The sequence below is a fragment of the Sceloporus undulatus genome, chromosome 4 (genome assembly GCF_019175285.1).
Source record: "Sceloporus undulatus isolate JIND9_A2432 ecotype Alabama chromosome 4, SceUnd_v1.1, whole genome shotgun sequence".
Lineage (NCBI taxonomy): Eukaryota > Metazoa > Chordata > Lepidosauria > Squamata > Phrynosomatidae > Sceloporus > Sceloporus undulatus.
The window spans coordinates 218478007-218501697 of NC_056525.1; the positions used below are offsets into that span (position 1 = coordinate 218478007).

General features: G+C 41.9%; 1 protein-coding gene across 1 annotated transcript; it reads right to left on the reverse strand.

The window, feature by feature from the left end:
• Positions 1-5946: 5946 nt before the first annotated feature.
• GEM (GTP binding protein overexpressed in skeletal muscle) lies at positions 5947-21938 on the reverse strand. Its single transcript, XM_042463830.1, has 5 exons — positions 21813-21938; positions 19145-19494; positions 12183-12259; positions 8444-8648; positions 5947-7628 (listed from the first exon to the last, which is right to left on the reverse strand). The coding sequence occupies exons 2-5, from the start codon at positions 19473-19475 to the stop codon at positions 7351-7353; spliced, it is 891 nt and encodes a 296-aa protein (XP_042319764.1). The 5' UTR covers positions 19476-19494; positions 21813-21938; the 3' UTR covers positions 5947-7350.
• Positions 21939-23691: the final 1753 nt, after the last annotated feature.

The window sequence follows — 23691 nt, forward strand, 5'->3', positions numbered from 1 at the left end:
TATGATGCGGGCGCACTGTATACATTCCATATCCCACAATCCCACCTTCCCTTAAAATACAGTTAAACAATTAACAATTTAAAACATCGCTTACAATAATAGCAGACCAACAATAACTGCCGCACAGTCACAGGTAAACAGGTTAGGCTTTCTTTTGATGGCCAGGTATTTATTCAAGAAAGGCCTGCCAGAAGAGATCCATCTTAACTGCTTTTTAAGAGCTGTTTACGGTGGTAATATGATGGATATTGTCCAGCAGGCCGTTCCATAATCTTGGAGCAGTTTCAGAAAAGGCCCTCTGGGCGGTTGCAGACAATCTAGGTTTTACAGGTTGCAACAAGCAACCTTTGAGACTAACAGAAAGACAGAAGTTGGTTGCATGATGTGTCTGAGGAGTAGACTCATGATACCGACTTATATCCTTCAGTTAGTTTCAAAGATGCAGCAAGATCCCTTTGCATATTGATTTTCCAGATTAACATGGCTATGTTTTCAGATTTTACCTGCACTGAAGAATCTCTCTCAGCTTTAGTTTGGTGGGACCAGGATGTACCACAGATCTACTAAAGCTTGGGGGAAAAACCCAGCTGTTTTCAACTATAACTAACTATGCTAATTTCAGGGTTTCTGAAAATTGTTTTCAAAAAAATTAATTTCTCCAGGCTTTGAGGTTTATCAAATATGACTGGCTGGTATTCTGCACTGGGAGATGTAGCTACATAAGGAGATGTAGCTTACTATATCCTCCAGTGCTACATCTTAAAAATTTACTTTTTAAGCTGTGTACACAAGTATATACTGATACATGCATACACTGTGACCATTTCTGACTTGCTGGAGAGCAGGGGTATGAGTGATTACAGATCCAGCCGTTTTGCTGTAGCCAGGCATACTGTGACAGGCAGGATCTGGCAACCCAGAAATGGTTGGGGGGACTATGGTGCTTAATGGGACCGCCTGACTTATCGGGCCGGTCCAGTTGCTGGTGGGAGGGGGCAGCCTTTTCGCTCGCAACATGGTGGGCCCAGTGTGGCGGTGCGAGCTGGAGGCGGTGCACCCAGCCACCCAGGGACTCCAACTCCCAGGGTGCCTCGCTGGGGTTTGGGCCACTTCCGGTCTGGCTGGACTACAACTCCCATGACCACCTGGGAGCGGAAGTGGCCCAGGATTGGAGGGCTGTGGGGGATGCAGCACTGGCATTGCAGTCTCCTGGCCTCTGATTGGCTGGCTGGCCTTTAAGGGGCTGCACCAGCCAGCACTCAGCACCATTTTGTTTGCCAGCTCCCACCCTCCCTCCCTCACAGGGCTGGGGATTTGCTGTCACAACTCTCCTGGGATGGCAGCATAGGTCTTGGATCTGTTGGGCGTGGTTTCCTGTGCTGTGGAGCACAAGATTGGGAGTCCCCTGGAACCCGGGGGTGCTGAGGGTATGGCGATGTCGCCAATGTGGGGGCGGCATCGAGTCAGCATTCCCTGGTGACAAGGGGCAAAGATGTGCAAATGTGCATAACCGGTTCTGGAGGAGGTAGGGCACCTTAAGCCGGTTCCCCCTCTGTTATCCTGAGGCCTGGCCATGACCAGGCAATTTGGTTCACCGACCAACATGGGTTGGTGGATGACAGATCCAGACTTTATGCTTTCAGGCCAACCCTCTACACTTACTTACCTGTTTGCTGTTGTAATAATAATAATAATAATAATATGTTTTATTTATAGACCGCTATTCCGCAATGATCAAAGCGGTGTACAATAAAAATTGCAGTACAAAATTAGCCCCTACCCACCCCCTCACTCCCTCCAGGCTGGACGATGACAGTTGGCCATGGAGGGAGGGCTCTGTCCCTTCAGGGCAGTCCCGATGGTGTTGGATAAATGTTGTATTTAATAAAGTTGTGGCCTTTGTTCTGCCAATTGGTTGTCTGGTGTGTTTTTCTGCCATCCTTTCCCTCCTCAGCAAAGTTGTATATTTTGGGGGACGTTGGTCACTGCAATAGTGCAGCAATCTTTAAAGTGAATTGCAATGTCATAAGCCAGACTTATGGCACTGTCATTGCTGGACAGGATACCAGGATATGATGTTTTCTGACTTATTTTCTTATTAACATTCTGCTTACAACTCCATGCTCCCAGTTTTATTTGTACATCCTGAGATGACATTTTTCCAGTGTGTTTCTAATCCATGTTGCCAGGCTATTCTTTCCTCTGAATGACAGCTACTAGAACACTCACTGTTTTACATGAGCTTGTAATTCTTCTCTGTTTGCTTTATCATACAGAGGCCCCATGGTTTTCAGTACTGCTGCTATTATTCCATCAGGGCTATGACTCATGGATTCCACAGCCCCTGCCAGATCTCTATAGATGACATTGCAATTATCTTACTTGTTTCTGCCACAGAAATTCTAATGTTTAGACATTTTTTACAGCATGTTAGACTGACTCAACGACTCAGCTGACCAGGGTCCAGCTTTTTCGCATTCATCCATTTTTTACTTTTTGAGCAAAGTGTGGCCATGGAACTTCCCATTCCTCCCCAAGGTTACTTTTGCACTCCTCTTCAAGTCTTCAAATTTCCTCATTTCTGGACAGAACTCTGGAGTTTATAGTTCAGTGAAGAACTTAGAATTCTCTCTAGTGCATTCCTCTGAATTGCTGAATTAAGCTCTCTGACAGAGAATTTTAAGTCCCAACAAAACAACAAATCCCAGGAATCTGTGGGATAGAGCCATGACATTTAAGTAGTACCAGACTGCTGCAACTGTGCAGTGTGGATACATCCCAAATGATTTTCATGGGCTTGAGGCATACAGTGGGCCCTTGGGATCTGCTGGGGTTTGATTCCAGGACCCCTGTGGATACCAAAATCCATGGATGACCAAGTCTCATTAAATGCAATGGCATAGTAAAATGGTGTCCCTTATATAAAATGGCAAAATCAAGATTTCCTTTTTGGAATGAATGTGTGTGTGTGTGTGTGTGTGTGTGTGTGAATATTTTCAAACTGTGGATACTTGAATTCATGGATACAGAGGGTCAACTGCACTTTCAGGGACCTGAACCTGGTTTTCACACCTCCCAGTCCAGTTTCTAGTTCACCATTTGCTTGAAAACAACCCTACCATCCTGATCTCCAGTTGTTTGGCACAAATACTGACCTACCACAATGCCTCCCTTAGAGATAATCTCTTGAAGATACCACTAACACTGGATCTGTTACAGCAAGCACTTTCTAAACTCTGCAAAAGCAAGCAAAATGTCAGTATTGCCTACCAGAAAACAGAAATTATCTCACAACTTAAATATTTACCCTAAGATTATAGCGCACACTCAATCAGTATGCGGTCAATTTCCTAACTCTGATAGCAGCACTGATGTTTCCCTACAACCACTGACTTGGTCATGGCTGAACTTGCTTTTCTATTGCTGCTAAGCCATCGGGTTCACAACTTCTTATCTGCCAGCTTTTGACAATTCAAAGAGAGAAGTCAGAAGCTTCCCAAGTCAGAGCTAGATTTTTCTGCCTTCTGTCACCTCAATCAATCCCACATGACCCCAAATTGCCATACTTAATTCATAATGAAAACAAAGCCATTCATTTAATATGTACACTGAGTCAGACATTCATTACAATGAGATGTTCTAGGCTGCTGTTAAATATTGTTCTTGCTATGTACCCTCAAGTTGATTTTGACATAAGGCAACCCTCTCATAGGGATTTCTTGGCAAGATGATTCATAACAATATTCATTGTTATTGTTTTTATCAGAGGCTGAGAGAGTGTGACTTCCCAAGATCACCCAGTGGGTATCCATGGCTGAGCAGGGATTTGAATCCCAGTCTTCCAGGGCCAAGTCTCCTGGAGTCTATTCAAACCACTACACCATGTTGTCTCTTGATCTTATGCCTTTTTATAAATGTATGGTGCTCAGAATTGCTGCATGGTGACATCAGGCCCCAAATAGTTGAAACATAAAGCAGGCAGCCTATATGGGGTCTGCTGAGATCTTGCAAGACTTGGGGAAGATTTCCTATTTTTACCAGCAGGGCACTGGTTTGCTCTTGGCACAAACACCCTCCTCCATATTCTCAGTAGGGGTGAATATTGTGTATCTTTTTGGGTCAACCCATCTCAAGAAGGAAACTAAAAAAGTAGATACATCAGAAAAGGATAATGGGCAACAGGTGAGGAGGGGGAGAGGAACCCCTCACAAAGTATAGTAGAAAGTGTGGATACGAGAATCTATAGCAATGAAGATGCTGAATGCTTTTGAGATGTGAGGGAAAGCTACAACATTTAGGGCTTTCCCCTCTTTAAATCTAGAAACAGAGATGAATATGGGAGAACTTGACATCGTTGTGCATTCTGGTTGACAAACAAGTACAGCTTCAAAAAGTACATAATCAAAGAACAGCAGGGCCAGCCCTGGGCATTTTGCTGTCTGAGGATAAGGGGAAAATGACTACACATGCCTCTCCATGCCAGGTAGATATACCTCCACCCCACTATTTCTGATACTGGTGGGGGCTGTAGGGTAATGTAGGAGCTGCGTGTGTGACATATAGATCTGTCCCCTGCAAAAAGGGAAATTGCCAACGTGAGATGGAGACTGTGGGATTGCTGTCATTGCCAATGCTGTTTACTATGGTCCACCTGCAACAAGCACCTCACTCAAAGGACCTGGTCCTGAGCAAAAAATAAATAAAATTGCTGCCACAAGAGATGGCTGTGGCCCCTAGTACTGTTGTTGTGTGCCTTCAAGTTGTTACCAAGTCATGGTAACTCAAAGCAAACCTATTTCAGGAATTTCTGGGCAAGATTTGTTGAGAGGGGGGTTGCCATTGCCTTCCACTGAAATAGTATGACATACCCATGGTCACCTAATGGGTTTCCATGGCTTAGCAAGATTCGAGCCCTGGTGTTCCAGACTCCTAGCCCAACACCCAAACCACTACACCACAGTGGCTCTGATAGGTATTAAAGGGTATTAGACAAATCAACCAACATAGCAGCTAGGAAATTCCAGGTTCATGGATTATATGATATAGTCCAATGCATCTGGTAGAAGTGGATTGAAACTCACAAAAGACCATGCTAAAATTAACCAGTTAGTACAGTATTTAAAAAATCCCACAGGATTCTTCACCCTGCCCTTTTCATACTGAAAGAGATTAACATGGCTAACTCTTTGAAAACTGATATCTAATCTAATATCAGTGACTATAGGTCAACAGCAGGGAAGAGTTTTTGCCTTCATTCCCTCCCAGTGGGCTTTCCAGAGCTAGCTGGTTAGCAACTGTAGAAAACAGAAAGATATCAGAAATGAAGAGTCATGGCACTAAGATAGAGAGGGGCAGCATAAACATAATAATTAGTGATGCTATTCAAACTGAGGTTTAACCACATTCAAAGCTTGGAAAAGTTAGTTTTTTGCACTGTGTTTCTCAGGATTGCACAGCCAGCATGTCCAATTCTGGCCAGATCTAGCAGGTTTGCCCTCTTTGAGCATGCTGAGTTGTTTTCTTATTAACCTCAGCTTCTAAATGAAATAAAAAGGCCCTGTTGACAAAGCATATGTGCAGACTGATTTTACTTTGACCTCTGTCTTATTCTCTGCTAAAGGAATCAACCAGTTTAAAATGTTGGCTTTGAAACCATAGAAAAACCAATTGGGACACATAGATATTTTCCTCTTTTGGCCACTCCTGTTTTCACTGATAACTCCATATCCCTCTGCTATTGTAAACAAAGCACATCAGCCAGTCAGAGAAGGACAGCATTGTGACACGTGACATAATCCCCCCAAATCCCCCCTGGTGATGCATGTGTACAAACATTCAAAGATGTTTTGAATTTTCATAAGCGAGAAACATTAATTCAGATTTAGAAAACTGTTGAAACTTTCATCAAGCCATCAAAAGGACAAATGTTTGAAATTTAATGTCAGGTTCAAAGGTAATGAAACCTTTTATTGATTTATTACAAGGCATGTAAATAAAATGTTGCTTAATCCAAAAGATATTATATAGAAAACAGTAATAAAATCAACATTTTTTAGGAAATCACTTAATAAATATATTTCAAGACTACTTCTCCCCTGCCCCCACCCTTTTCTACAGTTGACCCATTAAAAATACAATTAATACTTAAAAGATAATAAATACAAACAGTTATTGCATAATACAAACATTAGATCTGAGCATAAAATGTCTTTGTGGATTGTTATATAAAAGATTCCCCCCCGTGCCTCAAAATTGGCATTTTGCACTTGATTTTCTTTCTTACATTTTCTGCTTTTTTTAAATCACCAAGAAAATATTCAGAAAGTCGCAATACAGAGTTGCTTCCTATAACTATGCACTGGGTTAACACTTGACTTTTTGCTCTCCTGATGCCTTAGACTACAACTCCCACTATTCCATATTATTATCAGTATTAATTAGAGCTTCTGGGAGCTAAAGTCTAAAACATCTGGAGGGACAGAGATTCCACAATGATTTGCTAGATGAAAGGGGGCTGAGGGGAAAAGTGAACTAGGATTATCACCATCCATCCCAGTCCCACTAGCACTAGCAGACCTCTGAATCCAGCCCTGTGTTTTGAACCCATCTTGGAAATGTTACCTTTTGACTACAACTCTCAGAGTCTCTTGGCTAGCATGGCCTCTAGTTGTTAAGATAATTGGATGTCTGAAGATATAAACAAAGAATTCTTCTATGCATCTTCATCCACTAATAAACTAAAAATACCAATCACCTACCCTGAGTGTTGTATGCAGTGTTTCCATTTATCCAAACACTTGATTATCTGAATGCTGTTGATAGTTTTCACTTGGTCATTGGAAAAAACGATATTGTAAGAAAGATTTTCAGCTGTTGGCACTTACAAAAATCATCTGGTTCATGAGGAAGAAGGCATCTCTATCAGTTCCCTTTCCTTGGCTTATAGAAGAATAAGCAAGAAATAAGGATGAAAACACCATCCATTTTCCAAACAATGCTTTCTGGACTGTAGAAAAGGCAACAAGGGAAACAGTTTGTGTTTTTGTGGACACACTTACATTTGGAATGTTCTTGTGTATCAGGTAAGACAAAAGTTCTCTCCCACACTCAACACATTCACACTCTTAAACAAACGAAATAAAACAAAACAAAAAGTATAAATGGCATTTCTTTTCCCATGCATGCATTAGACTGTGCTTATTGCTGGCACATTTTGTCACAATAATCACAGTTGTGAATCCAAGTCAAACTTACATTTCATATTGATCAATCTAATATAGACTGATGTATTGTTCAAAATGGAGTTGAATAGTGTTCATGAAGGATAATGTCTAGGAGAGTCTAATGTTTCTAAAGGACAGAGAGATCATGGCAAGACTTGGATTTCAGTTTGAAGGCCATGTTCTTGTTCTTCTTGGCTACAATTTTGCCCCAGAATCGCCTGGCTTTCTTAGGGATGCTTTCTCTCCTCTTTTGATATGCCAGCCTTTTTTCATTCTTCTCCTTACTGTCTCTTCTTAGCCGCACTTGACGCACAATGCCTTCAAACAGCTCCTTCACATTATGCTGGACAGCTGCTGAGGTCTCAATGAACTTGCAGTCAAACACGACAGCACAGGCTCTGCCTTCTGCAAAATGTTCAATGGGATACAAGTTAGTATACTACCTGGAAAATGTATGCTCTTTAGAAAATGAAAGACAAATGTGATAGTGATTCACAGAAACAAAGAAATGGTAGTGACACAACCAGTGAACTACCAACTCCAATCCTGTGCATCAAGACATTATACCAGTGTTCCCCAACCTGGCATTCTCCAGATGTACTGTACTCCACCCTGCCCACACTGTAGATAATGTGAGGTTGTGTCCTTGTTCTGCATAATTTAGTCTGTTTCTGCCAGTTACAAAGATGACACAGGAGAAAAGAGAACACTTGATTTTTCCTGACACCATGCAACATTAGATGTGAGCACAAAATGCCTTTGTGGATGCTTATAAAAGATTCCCTGTGCCTCAAAACTAACACTTTGCACTTGATTTTCTGTCTAACATTTTCTACTTTTTTAATCATTAGGAATCATTAGAAAAAACATTCATGTCACAATACATAGCTGCTTCCTATAAGTGACTATTGTTCTTTTGTGAACTAAAGGAATATCCTGCCAGTGAGTTTTGGATTTTGTTCTGTTTTTATCAACATAACACAGCTTTGTTTTTTTTTTGTTTGTTTGTTTGTTTGTTATTGCCAAGATTACAAAACCTCTGAGCAGGAATGATAGCAAAATAGTGGACTGTAGAAAAGTTAGAAAAGTTATTTTATGGGCTCAAATTCTCAGACTCCTCCACAGATTCCGAGAGCTATGCTATCCCCTTGGAACTTTGTTCCAAGTTCCAAAAGAAGCCCAAGCAACATTGCCATCAATTACCATCCAAAGGCTCCTACCTGAAACAGAGACTTCCCGGCACCTGACTAGGTCACTTTTGTTGCCTACTAAAATAATTGGAATGTCTTCTGTTTGGCGTGCCCTGCGTAGCTGTATTCTGAGTTCTGATGCTCTCTCAAAGCTTGCACGATCTGTGATGGAATAGACAATCAAATATGCATCTCCAACTTGCATGCAGTGTTCTTGGAGCCATCCATGTTCACCCTGTTTTAAAAAAAGGATTGCATTCCAGGTCAGCAAATTCTGGATTTCTTATTTAGAAATCACTGTCTTCCAGAAAAACAAAGATAGTATTAATACACCATATTGAAATATGTTTCAGTACAGTATGTAGATCATGAGAACTAGTTTGATGTAGTGGTGTGCACTTTGAAATACAACTCTGGGGATCAGAGTTTGATTCAGCACTCAGCCCTGGAAACCCAATGGGTGAACTTAGGGGAGTCATATACTCTCCGCCCCAGAAAACCCTATGACAGATTCACCTTGGGGTGTCAAAAGTCGGAAATAATTTGAAGGCACACACCACCAACAAACATAGTTCACACTTTTTGTACATAGTTCATGCTTATTACAGTCAGAGCAAGTGAATTCACGAGAGCAGTGAATTCACTTCAGGTTTTAATCCAGACATTTTAATCCAAAGTGCTGAACCTCATTGGGGAAAGGATCCAGCACATTGGAAAGTTCCTTAAAGTCTGTATGAAATCTGGAGTGGATTCACAATCCCGCTAACATGGGAACCATCAGCTGCCATTAGTCAGAGTACTGCATTATGAGACCACAGATTAAAGAGGCACTCAAAACTATGTGTAACCTCGGCCTCTTGTTTTCCTTAAATCCAAACACCCAGCAATGCTTCTGCTATTTTAACTAATTAATTAATTATAATTATATGGTGCTTCCAAGCCATCATAACTTCTAAACTGGTTTACTAATAAAATCCATCAGAAGATGCAATATAAGTAGGGGGTGGTGTAATGTCTGAATAACTGTTTCTTAAGGGCATTTATCTTTTTTAATTGCACATTACTAATTTATTTGTGATTTGTTTTAATATTGACATAGTTTAATTCTGTTTCAATGCTCATTTTTTTGTATATTTTAATTGCATTGTTCTTTTGAACTGTGAGCTGCTTTCAGTCCCAATTTTGGATAGAAAGTAGGATATAAATGTAATAATGATGATGATGTGGGGTGTATACATATAAGGCATAACCGTTTGGAAAGGGCTACATGTCCTTTGTGTGGATACCAAAAGCAATAAGTTCAGTCTCTGGCATCTTCAGTTAGAGTTGTAAATGAGCCCGTTCTGAAACCCTGGATTGGCAGACAGTCCCAAGTTAGTTGGAACAATGAGCTGAAATGGTAAAAGGAGGTTTTTTTTGTGACATACATGTGTTGGGATGTTTGCATTTCACTATTCTAGCTTCATTGTCTTGTTTTCAGTTCTTCTTGCAATAGGTAGCTTATTCCTTCTGTGCATGTTAAACATAAAGCCTGTAGCTGAGACTACACATACAGGCATACATGCCACAATCACTAGTCACAGGTTTTGTTGTTATGTGCTGTCAAGTTGACCTCTTATTGCAACAATTTCATAGGTTTTCTTGACAAGATTTGTTCAAAGGAGGTTTGCCATTGCCATTATCTCTTAGGCTGAGAGAATGTGACTCATTGAGTTTCCCTGGCTGAGCAGGAATTTGAACCCTGGCCTCCCAGAGTCTTAGTCTAACATTCAATCCACTGTATTATGTCAGTTCTGTATTCAGATGTTTGTAGGGAGATATATGTCTGTTACTTTTACATGATGAAAGAAACATCATCAATTCTGGTAAGGTCTGGCAAAGTACTGAGAAGCTGCTATTTTCAATTTCTGGAGATGGTGGGTAAAACAGTTTATATACTAATCCCCAGTTTTTCAGCTGCTAGCTGCTACATCTGGCAACACCCCTATTTGATGATCCTGGCACACAGACTGAGCAACACTGATAACCTTTCTCACAGGAAGTCCAGTAATTGATAGGACTGGTAGAACATCTGCTAACATCAGAATTTAATATAATGTTTGGCAAGTATTACTGTTAACTGTCATGAGTCTAAGGACAATGGATAGACCTGTCTTAGGACAATGGATGATATAATTCTGTCCTGCACTGTACTTTGACACACAAACACACACACACACACACACCCTGAACACACTCAGAGAAATGTAGAGGTGACTCCTGATGCACTCCTTTAAAAATCACATTGATTTTAAAAATCACTAACTTTCATTACAGAACAAGTAACCATCTATTTTGGCCCATAAAGGCTGCAACTACACTGCAGTTTGGCACCGCTTTAACTGTCATAGCTCAGAGTTATGGAATTCTAGGAATTATAATTTTGTGAGACATTTAGCTTTCTCTGTCAAAGAACTCTGCTGGCACAACAAACTACAATTCCCAGAATTCCATAGCATTGAGCCATGACAATTAAAGTGGTGTCAAACTGCAGTGCAGATGTAGCCAAAGTTAACTAGATTTTGGCCCGATTGCTGAAGTACTGAAAAGATTCCATCATGAGTTTTTCCACTGTTCTTTTTCTCTTTAAAATGTAACGCTGTTATATTAGCACAGTGTGTCCCCATCTGCTGAATCTCCCATATGGAGGAAACAGAAAGCAGGATCTCTGAAACTCAGTTCAAAGGAATTAGGTTCCTTACGGGGCACCAAGTGTGACAACATAAAGGCAGACAACTTGTAGCTGTGCACCATATGCATCCCCCCAAGCTCTTTTTGCAACCCCTTAACCCAGATCATGCCACTGAAATTTGGTGGGAAGTCATACTGCTGAATTTCAGTGGCAAAGAGCATAAACCTTTCATGGAATACTTGTTTAAAGGGTCTCTTGCCGTCTTGCTGTTGCTGCCAAAATGAGGCAATTTGGGGAGGGAGAGATGTGTAGCTGATGGCGAATTCCAGGGGAAGAAATTGTATCCCGGACACATTAGAAAGCATCATCAGATGCTTTCATGAAACCTCCCTCCTGCCCAAAGTAAGACGTGTCAGCATTCTCAGCTTTATATGCTACAGAATTGAGGTGCTTTTTAATTTGCAAAAGCACAAAAACAGTTAATGTGGTATTTCAAACCTGCCTTACCATTTCTCAACGCAGCTTAAAATATAGCAGATAGATAGATAGATAGATAGATAGATAGATAGATCTAGTTCTATAGATACAGATATACATTTAGATTATGGTGGGATACAGACCACCCAAAAAGGGCAGTCTGCCGCCACCTCCATTTCCGCCGGCGGGAAGCCTCAGCTGCCATACGGCGAGGCTTCCCTGTGGCGGAAAAAGAACCTGCAAAAAGCGGGTTCTTTTTGCGTCGCACTTGCGATGCCCGAGTGTGCAAATGGCGCACTCGTCACGTTGCCAGCACCACAGGACATGCGGGTGCTATGCGTCTGTCATGTCAAAATGGTGGCGCCCATGTGTACAGGGCACTGCCATTTTGACGCCCCCATCACGTGCTAGGGTTGAGGCCGGTATGGACGCTGCATCCTTGGCCAACCCCTAGCATGTGATGGGGGCGGCACAAAGGCCCATCTAAATCGGGCCATAGATACTTGTATACACACTTCTTAGGTCTTTGGATCTATCTCTCTATCTATATAGATTGATAATCCTTGAAAGTCAACCTCCCAAAGTAACATTTGATAAGGGGATAGTGACCTTGTACGTTACCTTATTTTCCCACATGTCAATGAGTATGACTGTTGCACTTTCACCATCTACCAGTAAGGTTCGTTCATATGTGTCTTCTAGAAAAGAGAAGGTGGAAAAAGCAGGGTCAGTAATATTTCCCCCTTTTCATCCTAGTAATTAAGAGGCTAAAATTGATAGAAACATGGGTTGGTCTACACAGAATTCTGTTTCAGACAGAGATGATAGGCTTTATGGCTGTATAACTCAGTTGGAAGCCATATTGGTCCTATAATAAATATATTAGCCCTGTTTTAAAAATCAGCTAATGTCCAAATAAGTTATGTTCAGGCATAAAACACTGTTATAGAACAGGGCATATGAGCATGGCTAAGAAACCTGGAGATGTGTACAATGTCCTGGCCCCAACATTTTCCATACAGTGGACTCACTCCCAAATCTCTGACCACCCATGTTGAACAGTAAAGTATCTAGTAAGTTCTGACTCGTATGCCTTTGAATTTTGCAAGTATAATAACCATTTTCACTATCAGGAACTTTGATGAAGAATTCACAATCACTTCCCATTCAAGCATACACAAATAGAAGCAGAGCTTGGAAAGATTACTTTTTAGAACAACTTCCTAGTGGCCATAGTAGATAGGGAATTCTGAGAGTTGTAGTCCAAAAAAGTAACTTTTTCAGGTTCTGATTTGATGTCCCTTGCAGACCTCCCCACTCAAAGCAGAGAGATCATAGGTATTTGGAGCAGAGCTGGTATACAGAACCCTATCATGTGCATATGTATATCTAAGGAGTAGGCAAGCTTTTGAATGTCACAGATCACATTCCTGTTCTTCTACTCAATATTTAAGCTTTGGCATTTCATAGAATACATTCCAGTGAGACTGTTCTATGAAACCTTAATGCTTAAATTCTTCTGTATCAGACTAATGTTGCTTTGATGAAAGTTACTCTATTTCCTATTTTGAACCTCCTATGATACAAATATATATTTTTATAATCAAGATTTTTATTTATTTATTTATTGTTTGTTTGTTTGTTTGTTTACATTTCTATTTCAAATGCTCTCTCGGTAGAAGCCAGATGAAATAAATCCACAGCTTTGTGGCTTCGATGAACAGCATGGGTAATGCTAATATATGATGTTTTTCATGTCTGTTCTTTCCTTTGCATTGCCTGCCTTCACTGACTCCTACACAAAGAGCTAGGAAGAATTTCTGGTCCCCCCCCCCCCCCCATTAGTTTTCATCTTGAACGGTTGGGATAGAGATCTCATATACAATCTTGTTGTATCTGTCATTCAGACTGCAGGCTCTGGCAGAGTTATTATAATTTCCATAAGCTATATGATCACATAATTTCCACAATAGAAACAATGAAGTCTTTAAGACAAATGATCATACGTCACTTTTTTCTTTTCTTATTTTTGGTTGGTGTTATGTTAGGGAAGAGGAGGACCCATAGAAATAAGCCAAATACTGAACATTTGACCTCATGGGAGCTGCAGACAGACATACAGACTCCAGCTAGGCTTAGTAATGGAAAATATTTGTTTTTACTCAGTTTGTGGATGAGCACACATTACTGCTACAAGCAATTCAAATCAAACAGCTTTATCCCAGGGCAAAAGTGCACAGAGGCCCCACATTTTTCAGAAGGAGGCTGGAAATTACCACATGGGAAGATAAATTGGCAGTAACTCTTCCTAACACAAGATAGAGCCTTTCCCTAAACAAAATAAATGTGTGAAAACACCAGATATGGCTATCCATTGCTGTACTTGCTAGTCACTTTTTGCAACTTTAGGGAAAAGATTATGGCCTAAAACGGGGGTTTAATTTAGATAATGTTAGTAGCCTGTATGAAGCATCATAAGATGCCATATATTTGATACATATTGGTCCTAAATGCCAATTCTCTTGCCCCTGAACTCACTAGGACCCAACCACCAATATTCCTATTGCTGTTGTTGTTGTGCACATCTACAAGTAATTTCCAACTTATGGTAACCCTAAAGTGAACCTATCACTTTTGCACCCAACTCTCTACCCTTGTTGTTAACACTTCACAATACACTGTAGCTACAGTGGGCTCTTAGTATCCACTGGGGTTTGGTTTCAGGACCCTCCATAAATATTGAAGTCCATGGATGATTAAGTCCCGTTAAATACAATGGCATAGTAAACTGGTGTCCTTAAATGGCAAAAATAAGGTTTGCTTTTGAGAATGTATATCTCTTTTAAATACTTTCAAGTTATGGATACTTGAATCTGTGGATAAAAAATCCAGGGATATGAAGGGCTGACTGTACTACAGTAATGTTATGCTTGTTCTGTGTCTTCAAGTTGTTTTTGACTTATGGAGACTCTAAGGTGAACCAGTTGTGGGGTTTTCTTGGCAGGATTTGTTCAGAGGTGGTTTACCATTGCCTTCCTTGGAGACTGAGGGAGTGGGACTTGCCCAAGGTCACCCAGTGGGTTTCCATGACTGACTGAGGATTCGAACTCAGGCTACTTTTTATTGTCACCATCATCTTTATTTGTTCCCAAAAGTGGAACTCAAGGTGATCTTTACAAAAAAAAGTACTGCTTTTCAGATTTTTTTTTCTCATCCCCAAACAGGTCGAAATGGCTTCAAAGCACTCACAAATCTGGCAGTTTGGATTACTCGCACCCCAAAATGTCCCATCTTTTAAAAAAAGGAAAAACCTAGCAGCAAAGAAAGATTGACAAGTTGCCCAAACGCTGCCCACTTCTTGTGTGTCTAAATGGAACAGCGAGGCCTGCAGGGGGCGCTGGGGGGAGGCAAAAATGTTTGCTCCCCCACCCAGCATTGTAAACACAGGAGTTCCCCCAAGCCTACTGATGTCTTCTCCCTCTTATATATGTGAGTGGTGTCATTTTGTTTGCATAAACACAGAAACTCTCCCATGCTCTCCAAGATTTCACAGATGAAAAATGGGGAGAGTGTGGCCAAGCAACATCAGAGTGCGGTCAAGATGACAAAAGTTATTAATGAGGAAGAATATGAGAGCTTGGCAAGACTACAGCAGTTTTCCTTTGTCTTCAAGAAAGGGCAGGATTCTGCCCCTGCCTCTTCTCTCTCTCACTGCTGAATTAACTGAGCGCAAACTACTTTTGCACTTTGGACTTGGTTTGCAGCAATGGAAATATGCTGAGGACACAAAGGAAAAGTGGGAGGAGGGGGAAAATGGCACATTTTAAACTCAAATTAAAAAGTGGAATGATAAAGGATTGATTGGGACCATACCAACTAAATCAGGATATTTGAAGGGTATGGTACCTCTCCAAACTTGGGCCTGTTACAGACTGCCAAAATAAAGCTGCTTTGGGTCTCTTTCGAGGCATGCTATTTAAATGATGCATGCATCCTAAGAATCCGGAAGCTGCACCAAAGCTGCACTCCAGTGCTTAGGAATGTAGTGTGGCTTTTGCATGACCTCCGGACTCTTAGGACCCATGCATCATTTAAATAGCATATCTCCAGAGAGACCCGAAGCAGCTTTATTTTGGCAGTCTGTAACAGTCCTTGGAATCAGTAAACTGTATATGATGTTGAGAAAATTCACCCAATCAATCTCTCTGTTGCATACACAACCCCAATGTAACACAGATATTCTTCTTCAAGGTGAGGATGCTAGTATGAGACATCTTGGACCTAACTTCTTGGACATCTGCTTCTCCTGCTTCCATCCCACCATTCTCCTACCACATAACAAAGCAAAAGATGCCTAATACCTATTAGCTTAAAGAGTAACTACAATCCAAAGTTCCAGTTTTAATCAGCAGTTAAGAAAACTCTTGGAACAATCAAACATCCATCCTTCCCTCTCCAATTTGTGCAGCTGAATTATAAGATTTGTAGCTTTTATTCCTGATAGGTTACCAGTGAATGAACAACAAACACTACTAATGCTTCTTGGTAAGGAAAAAATTGGAAAATTTCCATTTTTATTGCATCTCCCACAATCCCCAGCCAATGTGGACACTGGTCATGCAGGCGTTTACAGTTATAATATAAAGAAAAGAAAAAGAAAGCAACTTTTCCATGCTGTATGTTGTTTGAGTAGACGACAATCACATATACTGCCTTGAGCTCCTTGGAAGAAAGGTGTAATTAATAAAATGAGCATCCCTGCTTCCTTCGACCACTTACATTTTGGCACCATTTTCTGTAACGGCCATTATTTTCTCCTTCCCAGGGTGCCATGTGGTTTTGGGGGGCTTTTGGCTGCCATTCTGAATTGGCACTATTTTTCAGAGGCATGCCTTCTCTGAAGCACACTACTGGCCAGCAGAGCTTCAGTCCATTGTTGACATTGATCCCATCCTCATTCACTTTGCTTGTTCCTACCATTGCAATTGTCACAACTTCAGGGGACATTTGGCATGGGATTGGATCTGTTTTTTTGGCAGACAGGCCTGCGAGCTGTCATGCCCAAGTGGGTTTCCCTTAAGGGATTTCAGTGATAAAGCAACATGGGTGATGTGAAACGTGTAGGCAAGGGACCCAACCTCACACCCAGATAATAGGCGATCCACACAGGCAATCCACACAGAGGTATTCATCTCTGTGCCTTCCCATTTCCTTCATTCCAGCAGTTCCCAGCACACAGATGGGGTTACTGGACATACTACCTGCAACAAGTGGGTCATCAGGTGCTTAGATCAGATCCTCATAGTCAAACTGTCCCAAATTGGCAGAGACAGTCTCAATTAATCCTTTGTCATCCCACTTTTTCATCTGCTTTTAAATTTTCACAGTTTCGTCCTTTTAACTTTTGTCATCTTGACCACACATTGATGTTGCTTTGCAGCACATATCCTTCTTTTCATCTGTGAAATGTTGAAGGTTATGAATTTCATCTGGGCCAGGCCTATGCAGCTGTAACTAATAAAAATTGTGGCCGTCTTCCCCCAATCCAAATAGGGGTTGCTTTTGTTTATTTGCCAAAACACCATCTCTCACGTCATCATTGCTTGGCACTGCAATTAAAACTCTTACAGTAAAATATCTGACCTATTTGATCTGCTTACTACCATCCCAGTGTGACGTTATGAAAGGCAACCACATGCTAAAATGATCCCAAAGACTAGTAATAATAAATAATAATAAATAAAATCTTTATTTCTATCCCGCCCTTCCAAGAAGATCAGGGCGGCTTACAACAGTGCAACAGGTGCATACAAATACAAAGTTAAAAGCGCATAAACATCAATATACAAAATAAAAACAGCAATAAAAGCCCCATAGCCCGTCCTCATGGCCACGGAAGAGGAGGGGAGGCCCACAGGATCTTAATCGGGGAATGCCTGCTTAAATAGGAAGGTCTTGAGATCCTTCCTAAATTGGGCCAGGGTAGTAGATGAGCGGAGCTCGGTGGGCAGCGTGTTCCAAAGGGCTGGGGCAGCTGTAGAAAAGGCCCTTCTAGAAGTAGAAGCTAACCTAGCCCCAGGCACCTTCAGCAATTGCTGCCCAGATGTTCTGAGGGTGCGAGGCGGATTGTATGGGGAGAGGCGGTCCTTTAGGTATCCTGGGCCCAAGCCATTTAGGGCTTTGTAGGTAATAACCAACGCCTTATATTGAGCTCGGAAGCGGATGGGCAGCCAGTGAAGGTCTTTAAGTACAGGTGTTATGTGGCTGGTCCTGGATACGCCAGTGACCAGCCGGGCTGCCATATTCTGTACCATTTGAAGCTTCCGAGTTTGGTATAAGGGTTGCCCCATGTAGAGTACATTGCAGAAGTCCAGTCTCGAAGTTACCAGAGCGTGTACCACAGTTTCTAGGTCCCTCCGGTCCAGGTATGGGCGCAGCTGGCGAATCAGCCGGAGCTGATAACAAGTGCTCTTGACCGTCGCATTCACCTGAGCAGTCAGATGAAGCGACGAATCAAGAAGCACCCCCAAACTGCGCACGGAGTCCTTCACCGGGAGCGTGACCCCGTTCAGGACAGGTGGAACCACCGCCATTCCCGGACCGGGGGAACCTATCACTAGTACCTCCGTTTTCTCTGGATTCAGTTTGAGTCGGTTTTTCCTCATCCAGCCCATTACTGACTCCAGACAGGCCACGAGAGGAGAGACGCCATCCCCGGTCACTGCATCAGTCGGAGACATAGAGAAAATAATCTGGGTGTCATCAGCGTACTGATAACCCCGCGCCCCATGTCTCCGGATGATCTCTCCCAGCGGTTTCATGTAAATGTTAAATAGCATGGGAGACAGAATGGCTCCTTGAGGGACCCCAGTTTTAAGGGCCCGCTCGCTGGAGCACACGTCTCCCAGCTGCACCATCTGGGACCTCCCAGAGAGGTAGGACCGGAACCACTGGAGCGCAGTGCCCCCGATTCCCACCTCAGCCAGGCGTCCCAGAAGGATACCATGGTCTATGGTATCGAAAGCCGCTGAGATGTCCAAGAGCACCAACAGGGACACGCTTCCCCGGTCAGCACTCAGACGGAGATCATCGACCAAGGCGACCATGGCCGTCTCAACCCCGTGACCCGCCCGGAAGCCAGTTTGAAATGGATCCAGATAATCCGTTTCATCCAAGACCGTCTGAAGCTGGAGCGCAACCGCCCTCTCGATCACCTTCCCCAAAAATGGTAGCAGCGAAACAGGCCGATAATTATTATGTACCAGGGGGTCAAGGGAGGGCTTTTTTAGGATCGGTCTTACGATGGCCAATTTAAGATCCGATGGAAATCACCCATCCCTGAGAGAGGTGTTGATAATCCGGCGTAACAATGTGGTTACCACCGGTCCCCCCTGGGCCGCTAACCATGAGGGACAGGGATCAAGAGAGCAGGTTGTTTTCCGAACACTTCCAAGGGATTCCTTCTCACCTCTGTGCCAGAAGCTCCCAGCATATGCCCTTCTCTATTACAGTATTTAACACTAATCACTGCTTATGCAAGACGTTTTAAATAAACCTTGGCAGGGTGGAACCAAATGACCTACCTCCTAGAACTTCGCAGTCACTGTCCAAACTATCGTGAACACCTGCAAAGATGTTGGCGATGGTTGTTTTGCCGACTCCTTGATCCCCGATGAGGACCACTCGGTAGTAGCTATTTCCTGATTCAGAGGAGATGACAGAATCAGAAGACTCCGAGGACCAGCTTCTTCGGTAATACTCTTCGGGGTTGATGGTGTACCTTTTATGTCGGTTGGACTCACGAGGGTCTTTCTGGACCATCAAGTGCCTCGTGTCTGCTGGGATGCTCCAGCGCTGCTGCTGAGGTTGCAAGGCACTGCTGCTGCGACGCATTGTGACATTGTTCAGAGTCATGGCTTTTGTCCCCCCTATCCTGGTTTTAAAAAAGAACCACAGAATAATGAATGTTACTCATGCCATAATGCAGTGAATGTTTGACAACCTTATCTTGCATGTTCATGACATCTTGAAATCTCAGCAGACATTTCCCAATGGTGCAACTAGGAAAACAGGCCACAAACTGAGAAAAGTACCTCTAGTGAAGGCACAATTCTTTTCAAGTTTGTGGTGTATCCACACTGGAATTCGATAGCATGTTAATTCCCATGGCTTCATCCTATGGAATCCTAGAATTTAGGTTGGTAACATCCTTGGAAATCCCTGCTAAAGACCTAAACTCCCCTGAACTACAGCATTAGAGTTTCTGGTGAAAAAGTCTAAGTACCCCCACCAAACTACAAGATAGAGCCATGGCAATTAAATGATCACTAAATTGCTATAGTAGAGATATATTCTCTGGTTTCTCTTTAGGTCTTACAGCTCACAACAGACTGTGCCAAAGCTGCATATCCTTGTAGACATGTCCTCTCAACATGTGATTTGTGAAGACACAGACACAGACACACAGACACACACACACACACACACACACACACACACACTTTTTTGGATTACATCTCCCAGAATCTCTGGACTACAAAACTTCTGCAGTAAAACATTGATTGTCCACAAGTGCAGAGCTTGGGAAAGTAGCTTTTATTATACATTTATATCCCATCCTATGTGACAGGATTTCAGGGAGGGATACAATTAAATTTTAAAGTACACAGACTGAAAAAAACAACTCATGTGCATTTACAGATTCAGATGAAATTATTAGACCCCAAAGCCTTTAACAAAAATTACATATTTGGACTACAAGCTTTGCATTTGAGGGTGATTAACGTTCTGTTCTGGGGTACTGTCAGACTCATATTACCTGTAGAAAATACCCTTTGGTTTTTTCATGCTTTTAGTTAGCATTGCATACTCAAGTCCCTTATTTCCAGCTCCTTAAAAGGATCAAGTATGAAAAGAAGTCTCCTAAAGAGGAGAAGGAAACACTCCAAAAGAGAAAATGTAAAAGATGCTATTAGGTAAGAGAAGGCAATCACCTGGAAAGGTCCTCATTCATCTTAAAAGCAGTGAGTGGGCTGGGTCCTTTCCCCATGTCTAAAGATGGGTTGTAATTACGCCTTCTGGGAAGAATTATTTGTCACTGGTGGGAGGTAATGTTGTGAGGTCATTCCTGGTGGCCTGTATCATCTGCAGCTACCATTTTTAGGAAAGTTGCTTTGATGCTCTCCAGCTCCCACCCTGACAGTTATTTAGACATTTTGCTTATTCATGTTTAAGCCTGAACTTTCTCAGTTCACCTCCCATCTCTCTACCTAACAAACAAAACATTTACCAAATGGGGTGGGGAGAGAGATCTGAGGGCCATTTTCAAAGTTAACACATTAGGATTAGCAAGTTTTTCAAAACTTTTTATCATTCAGAAAATAAAAAGTTCACAAAGGAGCTTCAAACCAATTTTGAAACAAATACATTGCAAAGGAAAGCAGCAAATTCCACCTTAGATCATTTCAAATAAAGACATGCATTTCTCTGTGTCTTTTGTCACTGTGCCAGCAGAAACATCAGCTTCAACTGTCTTTTGAGCAAAGAGATGCAATGCAATTCTCAGAGACGACAATACAGTCTCCTGTACAAAATGAGACAAATCTTTTCCCACTCTGCACATAGCTATGGATGATACAGATTGAGTCTCTCTTATCCTGAATTCCAAAATCTGAAATACTCCAAAATCCAAAATTGTCCATATGGGTGGCTGAGTTAGTGACAGCTTTGCTTTCTGATGGTTCAATGTGCACAAACTTTGTTTCATGCACAAAATTCATTAAAATATTGTATACAATTACCTTCAGGCTATGCATATAAGGTGTATATAAAATAAAAATGAATTTTATGTTTAGACTTTTGTCCCATTTCCTAGATATCTCAATCATATATATGCAAAATAAAAAAATCCAAAACACTTCTAGTACCAATCAGATAAGGGAGACTCAGCAGGTACAAAACTCATCTCTATATAAGTGATACTTGCTCATACTATTACATCCTGCCTCTAGATAATGTAGACAGAAGAAACACTGGCATTCCTTTCATAATTCACTTGGTACAGACTTTGCTGTTTGCTTCTGCGTACTACTTAATGATGCTGCAATGCTTCATAGTCTATCAAAAAAATAAAGTTAGATCTGGTGGAAACATCAAACTCTCTTTTCATACTGTTCATTTCCCCCTAGCCATTTCTACGCCTAGGATGCTAAAGAAAAGCAGTCAGATGATCACTTGTTACACCAATACTACCTTGCTGTCTTTTAGAAGGTTCTGTTCCAATCACACTGGACTCCCTAGTTCTCAGAGAGTTGGTGAATCTTGAACCAGTCTCCCACAGAAAATCCTTCTTCCTCTCAGGGACTGCCTCTGCCTCTCTAATTCTTTCTCAGCAAACCTGGTTTATATTAAGCCCATCTGATCAGAGACAGGGCTTTTCCGTGACGTCCTTGGCCTGTCCCTTCAACAGGCAGCCCTCAGCTGGACGGAAGCAGGCATGCAAGGGAGAGGGAGAGAAAGAGAGTAATACCAGTGCTAGCAAAATAAATTCATTGGCAAGCAGGCAGGCATTTATTTCTTTTGTTGTTAGTTCTAATGCTGGGAAGTGGACTGCAGAGTCTATTCCACCAGAGCGCAACCGAAAAGTGGTCAGACTATTTCCCAACTCCTTTATCCTCTGTGATGCGGTGTCATTGAAATGAGCAGCCCTTAAAAGTTACTTTGGATACATAAGCACAAGAATTAATTGATAAAATGGCCAGGCTATACTGGAAAATAATATGTAAATAACAGTCCATGGATCTAGGAACAGTGTGGCTCAAGCCCCTTCTGAAATGATCTGTCAAAATTGGAACAGGAAGATTCTACATGGTTGTCTGCTTAAGAATTATCAACCAGACTAAATTATCAAGCAGCAAGAAACATTTTAGGACAGCTATTGTTGCTGAGTCTTCCCAGGAATAATAACAGTAGTTGGCAATTTATCCACCTTAGTTAGAGGTAAACTACACTGAATGCATGAAGGGAACTTCTAAATACACATTGTGCTTTTAAGAGTCTTCATATTTAAGGGTGTTTGGATGTATTAGATGGAGAAGATAATTTGCTCTCCCCCTGAAATCTGCCTGTCAAAGTTGAGTCCCTCCAGCATGGAAACAACTCAGGGATCCCAGAAACTTGATATTAGCAGTTTCTTGATATTAGCAGTGTTATCTGCAAGTTGCAGGGGAACTCTGTTATTCATTTTATCCCATCAGATATTGAAACAGGGTCGGCCTCGTTAGCACTTGGAGATGGGGCAGTCACCAAGGAATACTATGTGCTGCAGGCTATATTTCCGAGAAAAACAACAGCAACAGCCATAGCAGCTTTATTTATATACTGCTTCGTACCGCACCAAACACTCCCTAAGTGGTTTACAATGTGTAAGCTAATTGCCCCCAACAAACTGGGTACTCATTTTAGCGACCTCGGAAGGATGCCAGGCTGAGTTGATCCTGAGCCCCTGGCTGGAATTGAATTTACAAAGTGGCTGCAATACAGTACTGGCATTTTACCACTGTGCCACCAGGGCTCAATAGCAAAGGCAAACAACCTCTGAGCCTTAAAGAAAACTTTTATGAAATTTATGGGGTTGCCATAAGTTCACAGGCTGTTTGAAGACACATACACACACTTGCACACATATGCATACACACAAAGAGAGACTTAGCATATATTTACACCAGCATCTCCAACTATCTGATGTGGGGAAACAGCAATGTGTTTTCCTAATTTGTTAGGGAATAATATATTTGTACCCATTGGCTACAACAGTCTCTTTCTTTCCTAGAAATTCACCACAGACCAGAAGTTGATGGTTCCAGATTCTCAGAATTCACCACTGGCTATGCTGGCTTGGATGGAGTGAAGCTGTAGTTCAGTAAGAATGATTTAACCATAATGATTTAAATTGGTGTAAGTTATTCCTTAGAGCCAGAGTGGCGGAGTAATTTGAACATTGGACTAGGACTCTGAAGATCAGGGTTCAAATCCCAGCTTGACCATGTAAATCCATTGGTCATATTCTCTCGGCCTCAGAGGCTGACAATGACAAACTCCCTCTGAAGAAACTTGCCAAGATAACCCCATG

Bases quoted from the DNA above. Each gene is read 5' to 3' on its own strand.
- GEM (XM_042463830.1), bottom strand. From the start codon at position 19,475: ATGACTCTGAACAATGTCACAATGCGTCGCAGCAGCAGTGCCTTGCAA. The intron at 8,649-12,182 runs GTAACGTACAAG...TTTTTAAAACAG, and splicing joins TTGACATGTGGGAAAATAAG to GGTGAACATGGATGGCTCCA. The intron at 7,629-8,443 runs GTAGGAGCCTTT...AACATTTTGCAG, and splicing joins CCGGGAAGTCTCTGTTTCAG to AAGGCAGAGCCTGTGCTGTC.